This window comes from Pteronotus mesoamericanus, unplaced genomic scaffold (assembly GCF_021234165.1).
Source record: "Pteronotus mesoamericanus isolate MK-2021 breed Mesoamerican mustached bat unplaced genomic scaffold, CSHL_Meso_final contig_32, whole genome shotgun sequence".
Lineage (NCBI taxonomy): Eukaryota > Metazoa > Chordata > Mammalia > Chiroptera > Mormoopidae > Pteronotus > Pteronotus mesoamericanus.
This window is the reverse complement of record NW_026555134.1, coordinates 9,541,720-9,551,093: the sequence shown is the minus strand read 5'-3', so window position 1 is coordinate 9,551,093 and position 9,374 is coordinate 9,541,720. Positions and strand designations below refer to the sequence as shown.

General features: G+C 37.0%; 1 protein-coding gene across 1 annotated transcript in view; it reads right to left on the bottom strand.

Moving 5' to 3' along the window:
* Positions 1 to 827: 827 nt before the first annotated feature.
* The window catches only part of GUCY1B1 (guanylate cyclase 1 soluble subunit beta 1), a 32,205-nt gene continuing 23,658 nt past the window's right edge, over positions 828 to 9,374 (bottom strand). Inside the window, exons 9-14 of the mRNA XM_054576078.1 lie at positions 7,797 to 7,994; positions 5,245 to 5,482; positions 4,155 to 4,295; positions 3,478 to 3,632; positions 3,010 to 3,136; positions 828 to 1,884 (exon numbers count right to left, since the gene is read on the bottom strand). Coding sequence (XP_054432053.1) covers positions 1,861 to 1,884; positions 3,010 to 3,136; positions 3,478 to 3,632; positions 4,155 to 4,295; positions 5,245 to 5,482; positions 7,797 to 7,994 — 883 coding nt within the window. The 3' untranslated portion in view covers positions 828 to 1,860. The remainder of the gene's footprint in view (positions 1,885 to 3,009; positions 3,137 to 3,477; positions 3,633 to 4,154; positions 4,296 to 5,244; positions 5,483 to 7,796; positions 7,995 to 9,374) is intronic.

Genomic DNA, 9,374 nt, shown 5'->3' with positions numbered 1-9,374 from the left:
CTCGCTGAAGGTAAAGGCTGACCTTTGTCAAAGAAGCTACAGGCCTAGGACGTGACTACCTGCCATGACCTGCTTTTAGTTAGGAATTTTTATGTTCAGACCACCCGATGTGATTACTTTCTGTCTCTGAGTTTATAAGGCCACCATGCCTCCCCTGAGCCTGTCAGGTTTGGGTGCAGCCCCTTTCTCATCCACAGCTACTAGAACAGATGCAGATCCTCGCTTCTACAGTGTTAACTCATATTTAAAGTAGACCATCATTAACTCCTAGTGGCTTCGCTGCCTCCTCCTAGTCTCACCTCCCTGCCCCCATCCTCCCTCTCATCTCTCATTCTCTAAGTGGTCTTTCCATCATCTGACTATGTTTTATCACTACGAACATCATATATTTTTATTATTTGTATGTGTGTCTTTCATTCCTAAAAGACTGTGAGCACTGCAAGAGATGATGTCACTGCTTGTTTATCTGTGTATTCCTTCCGTATCACTGCTCTCCACGTCTAGCCTTGTTTCTGTCGTTCTGCTGGTCTAAAGAAAAATAGGATTTGAGACTATATCTCTCTAAGAGGAGCCATTAAACTTTATAACAGCAATGAATCTAAATTAAAGTTTGTAATAGGTAAAATCATAACATGTATTTATAAAAATAGCATTAATAAAACGACAGATAACATATCATTTTTGTTGAATTAAAAACTGCCGAGAGGCAAGTGGAAAAAATAATTTATTGCAGATTCTTTTACACATTAACATGAACATTTATACATATATCAATGTGTTGATATGAAATACTAAATTGACAAATATTTTTACACAAAAGTAGTTGCACTATATTTTATAAAGATAGGTATTAATAAATTATTGAGACATTTAAGAACAACAGGCTAATTATTCCGATAGGAATGCATTCTATGTTGGAATTAAACTAAGTTTTCTGAACATGATGCCCTGGATATAATCACATCATTCTAAGCTAAGAGAAAGAAGCTTATTCCTGGGGATAAAAGGCCAGGGATGGCTCTGATTAGCAGAGTTTCCCCACTTTATTCTTGGAAGTGGTTAGAGTCCCTAATACGTATCCAAAGCTAATGTAGTAGCTTAAATACTGCAGCTTTCTATAACAGCTGAATGTAGTTAATGAGACTTAATACAAGGGACACAATACAAATGATAGCATTGTAGAGGAATTATAATTTACCACATGATTTGAATGAGCAACCAAATACTTTAACAACAGAAATGCGTGCTCTATATTTCTTAAGAGAAATTGACATACTTCAAAATAGTCACTATTTTCTTAGCATGGTAAGTTGATTCTTACTTTGGGAGTCTGAAAATAAGTCACTTTTTCCCCCCTAAAACTTACAATCCACTCCTTTAGAAAATGATTTCTATAACGATATACACCAACATGATATAAAGTTATATGTTATAGTCATTAAAATATACATATACATATATATATGGAGTGTGAAACAGATTTGGGACACCATGGTCTATATATAGAAGGCCAAACACTGTTCAGTTTCATTTAATTAAAGTTAACAAATATTTATTGGGTGTCTACTACTTACAAATTACCATGTTAAGTAACGTTTGTAGCCGATTTAAAGACACACGAAACACATGTCATCCACATCTAAAGCTGAACTTTAGATAATATATTAAACCTGGAGAAGAATCAAAAGCAGAGCTAAAGTTGAGTAACGAATAAAGATACAGCTAGGAGGAAGGTTTGGGGTAACTGAGAGAGACAAAGCAAGAATGTGTATCTGTAGGGCACAGCTGCTCCCAGGCTTGCCATGTGGTGGGGGGGTAACCGGAACTGACCGCAGGCCTCTTCCTCCCACACTCCGCGATTCAGTTATCGTCCTGCTTTGTTTCCTTAGCGAAGTGTATGGAAAACGGGATTAATACTCAGTTATAATAAAGCTTCCAGTACCCCGGAAAAAAGCTGTTTTCTTTAAGACTGTGATCTGCATTCATACCTAGAGTTTTCAAAGGCATTCCCATCATAACTCTGGGTGAGAGGGACACCCAGCTACAGTGACCAACACCTGAGGTATAGTTTAATTTATCCGAAAACAGCACGCATACCAGCACTATAAGAAAATTATTTAAAGTGAAAACAGCTGAAAGAAGATAAAAACAAATACTTTAAAACTTGACATTCCATTCCTATTAGCACTTGTGACACTCTAAAGGCATTTTTAGGGAATGTATACATACAGGGAAAGAACTGTAATCAAGTAGTCTCACCCTCTCCAAAGATCCAATAAATACATCAGTAGGGGAGCAAGGTGCCAAACTTGTTTCTGATGCAACCCACGGTGAGTGGGAAAAGGCGGGGCCTGACCTTCGTGTGCACAAGCCCACTGGAGCCACAGGATTCTCCTTTGGAGGGCAGTGTCCTGAGGTCACTCTAGCGCCTGGGTTCTGGCCGGAGGACAGCCATAGTACTACTACGAACCCAAAGCTTCCCTACGGAATCATTGATAATAGGTACTGGAAAATTGTAAACCACTCTTCTCTCTAGGAAAAACACACAAGGGGCCAGGATGTCCAAAGATCCTTGAACAACTACACTTGGAGGTAGCTTGACCCCGAGACAGAACTGAAACTTCATGGTTAGGAAACTCTGCTGCTGTTCTCACAATAACTTAGGGAACTGAGGGAACAAGGTCCGGGGGTTCCCTCACTGCCCATCACCTTAGCCGTGTTTGAGCCAGATTTCAGCAGAAGAACGAAAGAACAGGTCTTCTGCACCTAGTGCTTTTGGTTTTAGTTTCAATAGCTGGCAGCCAAAAGTATCCCCTAAGAAGCACTTAGTGTTCTAACCGGCTCACTAATGGCACAATATTTCTGCTGCTTTACTTGAAAGTTCATTTCTCCAAGCAATAATTCTTCTCAAATGAAACATATTTTCAGTGATTATGATTCAGCTTCCCATATTTAGAGACTGTCTTGAAAAAAAAAACCCCAAAAAACATAGCCTCTGATTAGTCATACCTCTGTTTCTGTATTTTTTCTTGATAGAAACCAAACTTGCATTGGTTCTTTTTTGCCCTTCATGGACACTGGGCCTCTGTGCTCCAAATGGAACTGTGGATCTGAATTTTCTGGCGTCATTAGACATCTGGAAGACAGGACAGGGAGTAGGGAGAGAATTATGGAAAATGGTTGTGGGAGAAAGCGACAGGTACCAAAGTTAGAAACAGAGACACCACGACACTCACTAAAGTTGTACTTAAAGGTAACTCAAGAGTTTCGGAACAATGACTGCATCAGGAATTTCTGAGAAGGTAGGAAATAATTTAAAGGAGAAATAATGACACAATCCTCTCAAATACAAAATAAACAATTCCAAGAGTGACGGTGATAACTGCTTAAAGGAAACACAATCACTCGGAAAGTTAAACCACATGCAAACAGACATTTTCCTCTCAAATCCGTACATACCAAGGTATGTTCTCTTACCTGTATGTATATTCAGACACATTTATTTTTCCTTTCTCTCCAGTGGTTTCTGTTCTGCTTGTGAGGTTGACAGTATTTCCAAAAAGACAGTAACGAGGCATCCTCTGTCCTATGACACCTGTGACTACCTCTCCGGTGTGTATCCCTATTGTTATCTGCAGAAATCAAAACTTTGCTTCAACAACTTCAATCACTAACCCACTAATATTTGCTTACTTTATATTACAGAATAATGTAGAGTCATTGAACAAAAATCATAAGAATTCCCTAGAAAACTCCAAGTGTATTACAGACAAAATCAAAACTCTCACAAAATCTCTCTACCATTCCTTTTCTAAAGTCTGAAGATTTCAAAGACGTGAATCCGGCAACTTAAATGAGATATAGGAAACAGATTCCAAAAAAAAAAAAAAAGAACTAAAACCAAAAGGGACAGAAAGTTTTATGTCATCACGATGACTGCCAGCACAGAGGGCAAACCAAGCAACTTCAGGTAGGTGAGGGGATTTGCCATCTCTATGAAAGAATGCAATAAGATGGGGTCTTTTAAATATTTCAATCTTTGTTGTGAAGATGCCCTTCCTTGTGCATAATTAATGGTTGCCTGGTCAAGAATATGAATCAGCTGTCTACAAAGGTCTACTACTAGTTTTTTAATATCTACTGCATTTACTGACCTGAACAGATTCCCCATCTACTTGAACCTGGCCAGCAATTTCCATCATGTCCAAGGCCAGGTGGCAAATGGATCGTGCATGGTGGATGCAGGGCTCTGGTAAACCACTCACTGTCATGTACTTATCACCAACAGTCTCCACCTAACGTGACACATATGGTTAAGATGTTGACTGGTTAGCATAAATGTGATTATTTCATTTGCTCCCTCTATATGAAAAATATTTGTCCAAGGCTATCAGTAACTTTAAACTTCCCCCTCCTTAGTTCATTAAAAATTCTAAGAACTCCAACAATATAAAACTTTGTAATTATTTAAAATTCACATACACGGCATTTGAAGTATTTAATTGCAGGAAGGTGTCAGCTCAGCGTTACTTTTCCACTTATAAGTTTTGTTCTCACCTCAGATACCCTTGTAATTTAGTAGAACAATGTATTGCCTTATTTTCCCCTAAAACAGTGATGGTCTGATGGCACAAGGCCTAAAATTCAATGATTTACCATGGTCATTAACTATTTATTTTTATGTTGTGCTCACTGAGCATTACATTGCACCTTGGAAAATGACTATAAAATAAATAGTTCTTGTGGCACTTATATTACCCCAGATGCTTGGGGATGATGTAGTTAACATTCTTTCCTTTATGAAGTGATATTCCACTGACCTCATTTTTCCGATATTATAATTGTCATTGAAACCAAGGGCAGAAATGCCTTATGCACGTTCATCTTCTCATGTTCTGTGACTTCTCTACCATACTAAAGCATTTATACATTTCTGAGAGAATATCTCTTACTGATCACTAAAATGAATGCTATGCTTATGCTATGTGTGGTATGTAACCTGCACAGATTTGTTCATGCAAATGCAAAAAAAGCAGCCGAACATTTCCTTTTAAGTAGGGAGTCATCTGCTCCATTCATTTTGGTTACAAGAAAGAGAACATTTCACGGCGAGAGGTAATCATTTCAGACGATAAATACTCACTCCCCGGAGGCTTACTATGTACCAAGGCTGCAGTCAGAGAACTGACCGCTGTGCCGCTATCTGGACCGCACTGCGTGCGTCACAGTGTGGTCGCGACTTGCCTTATACACAAATGGGTTTTTCCGGGAGTCGGTCAGCGTGTCAAATCTGGTGTAGAGGTCATTGAGAAGGTTGACAATCTTCATGGCTCCTTCGCCAGATGCATGTTTGCTACAGAAAGCATTGAAGCCCACAATGCCACTGAAGAGGATTGTCACATTGTCATATCTTTTCGCAGGCACAGGACGCTTGTGTCTCAGCTCATTGGCAACAGATGGAGGAAGGACAGAATATAGCAACCTGTTTAGTGGGATTAGGAAATAGCCATGGTAAGAAAAGCTGGGCATAGGTTTTGTGCTTCTACTGGCCATTTCATAGAACATCAATGTCATTTGCACTGTAAAGGCCTAGATTTTTAGAGGACAACCTCTAAAACTGCTATCAAACATTAGCCATATTTATATGTAAATACAAAATGTCCCCAAGGCCAAACCAATTCAAACCAAATCAAAGTCAGCCAAACAAACACTAGACAAAACAAAGTCAAAGTTTTCGCTTGCGGTTTTGTATTCTGACCCTGCTATTATGATATTCACAGTATGGAAGCTGCCATTACCGCACTGAAACACGGTATGAGTAGCGGGCTTCTGTCTCTGGAATAAGAAACTGGTCTCAGTTGTTGCAAAGTAATATTGAAAGCAGCAGATTTTTCTCCAATCTCAATCATGCCTCACTTTCCTGTGGAAGCATCTGGTAAGACAGGTAGACTTTGGTTTAGACAAGAAAAGATTTTGCTTCTATGGTCAAGGCTGAGACTATGACAACAGCGTCAGGGACCGTGCTGAGGGGACAAGTATAGTAAATCCAACAGGAGAAGGATGGTTGCTGATGGATTTACATGGAGAGAAACAGAAACCAGGGAGACGTTGGGGCTCTTGGCATGAGGGCGCAGAGGAAACAGTGAAGGCTCCTCTCTTTTTCTTCTCTATAGACAGAAGGCATACTGTGCTAAATGTAATGTACAACGTGGAGCTGAGCTCTCATTATTTTTCCTAGCTTTAGGGGGATTTCTCCAGTCTTTCATGTTTAACTTTCAAACAGAGAAAATTTTATAAAATATTTTAAAGCTATATTTGAATAGTAAATGTGAACAGAAGAAATCCTTGGCTTTAAAGGAAATAAATAGTAAAGGGTGTATAATTAAATCACCTTGAGAAACAAATACCTACCAAAAACAAAAACCTAAACGTAGGTTTTATTTTGTTTTGTTTTGTTTTGTTTTGTTTTGTTTATTACAACAGCCAGAGCAGGATAGTGAGTCAAACTTACAAACTGATATGACATTGAAACTTAGTCCTTAGGAGTGTCTAATAAGCTCCACAAAATGAAATATTTTTCATGGATAAAGTTGTACCACATACCAATACAGCATATAGTTTGAGTTGTTTTTCAAACAGTGGAAAGAATTTGAACTGCCTGTCCCATATCCTCTCTGAAATACCTGAATAGACTGAGAGGTTCAGTAGGACTATGAGAAAAGTTATATGGTCTCAAAAAAATGAAACACAGCTTTCACCTTCATCATACAAAGGCTGAGACAGTGAATTAAGAAGCTATGGATAAAGATAGGCATTAAATGGCTTTTTTTTACATTTTATCCATGCCTCAAAAAAATAGCTAACTGATGTGTTTTTACATGTGAGCAAAGCATCCATCCTTGGGCAATTACACATTTATCAATGAAAGAAAAGTATGGAAAGTGATGTTGTTACCAAGGTTCTCGGCCTTCAAGCTGAGTGAAATAGTCCTTAAGGAAGTAAGACAGATCAGTTCAATTCTCCAGCAAGATACCTTCTTGAATGCATATAAATGTTAAAATTGAACACACAAATCCCTGGGTAAAATATCTTATGAACATCAGTGACTTAGTGCTTTTAATTTATATAGCAAGCAAGTCCAAGTACTGCAAATGATGTGTATTTGTTTAAAAGAATTACTTGAAAATGAACTATTATTTCAATGTTACTTGCCCAATATTTCCTAATTTAATTTACCATGCATAGAAAAATAATAGCTTTATACTATGATTTTTTGCTAATGTTTGTCTTCACAGATATAATTGTTGTCATTATAAATTGACATTCAATCTGTCAGAATGAAATAAGCCAAGTTTTAAAACAATTCAGTCCAAGAAAAGAAATCTTTTAAAATATAACAGCCAACTCTAAGTTCAGTGCTAAGTGTAACTGTCAGAACTTAGCCAGCCCTGGCACACAGAAGATGCTCCGAACATATTTCTTCTATAAAGGAAAGAATGAATAGCTGGATTTTCAGCTTTTGAATTATTCTAATGATTTTCAGAGAAATGTATTGGCATTCATTCTTTCAGTTTAGTTTGTAAAAGTAGAAGACATATTCCCATCACCATTAAGACTGATTTATTTCTGTATGCATAATTTCATCATAAGTGATGTGGAAGAGCTTATTTACTACGCCAGAGCTACAATGGCCCACATGCCTTTTTAGCCTGATTATTAATATTTACTATAGTAAAGTCACAATATACAATGCCTAACAGCCATGCCCCACTTTAAACACAGGGTTACAGACTTACGTGTCTGTCTTTTTCTTTTCATCTTCTAGGGCTCTTAATGTGAGCTGCAGCCTGTCTGTTAGGATTTCCAGTTCCTGGGTCAGTTTGTATTCCTCTCTGAATTGTTCTCCCAAAAGAACGAGATCACGTGTGGCATCGTGCAGAGGGATGTCACTCAGATACAGACCTCTCCTTGTCAAATCGTCCAGATTCATCACACTGTTATACAGAGACATGAGGCAAAGTCATTCCGGTCATCGCATGACAATGCCAACCGTGATTACTGTCAGTGAGTATCATCCTGCCTCTCCGAGCATTCTAACGCGGCTCAGTCTGAAGAAGAAAAGCATTGGAGAACTGTACAAAGAATATATGACTTCAGTCTTCTAGAAAGCTCAAAATCGACCAAAGAACAATGAACTGAAAATGCATTTTGGCCAAACTGCACTTTTTGATGCTATCAGCCCAAACTGAAAGAAAGATAATGTAGAAAACTGCCCTATGAAAACTGCTCAGGTATTTGGCACAAGGCTGAGATTTATTATCACATTTTTCTTTTTATCCAAAGATAAAAAAACAATTTATCTTTACTCTCTTTAGCAGGGATATTGTGCTTCTTTTGATAAACTATTTTGTTTCTTCCTTAGGGATTCTGTGACTCTTGTAACTGATTGCTTTTCTACTTTAGATATGATGATTAAAAATTTACAACCAGACTTACGACCCTTCTTCAACAAGTATTTTATGTATTTATGACTTTCTGACATGTATTTTATATGCTACTCTTACTTCTTATTGTAATTTCTTCTACTCTTATTTTCTTTAACTAATTTTTCTAATTTACTCGAAACTAGATTTAAACTTGCTGCATCTTTACAAATTAAGTTATTTTTAAAACAACAATATTTATTGATTCAGTGAAGATCTGGTAAGTGAAAAATAGCTTTAAAAAATTTACTCTAGTTTTAATGTCTTAAGATTATATTATTGGTTAGAATTCTTTAAATGCAAAGTAATTCTGGGCATTCATTATAATAATTTCTCTAAAATGACATAACTGAGTAGAGATTTTTCTGAATTAATTATGAATTACTAAAATGTTTCCCTATAATAGATTCTCAACAGTAACATCCATAAATCAAAGGAAAAATTAGCATGCTAATATAGAGACAAATAATGATCAAATAGTTTACTAACGAAGCACATGGTCTCTTTAGGTTTTGTTAAAATGGATATGTAAGTTAAAGCTCACTTGCAGAAATAGAACTCTCTGGAAAGAGGCCAGATCATCTGTTAAAAGGCATAAAATGGCTGCCCATGAGTAGAGGAAAAAAAGATTATAGGCTTAAAATATAAAAGAATGGTTGTAAATCCTCAGCTCGAGTTAGAAAATTTAATCAAATTATGCCTTTTTTAATTTTAATTATTTTAATAAACTACACACACTTTTTTCTAAATTTAAATTAACTATCTTGAAATTATTCATTTTAGAAGTAAAACTACTCTTAATTGACTTCTTTTTTATTCAATGTGTGTATAAATCTTGCCACACACCTGAACTGGTACCACATAACAATCTGCAAATGTGTCACTCTGTGA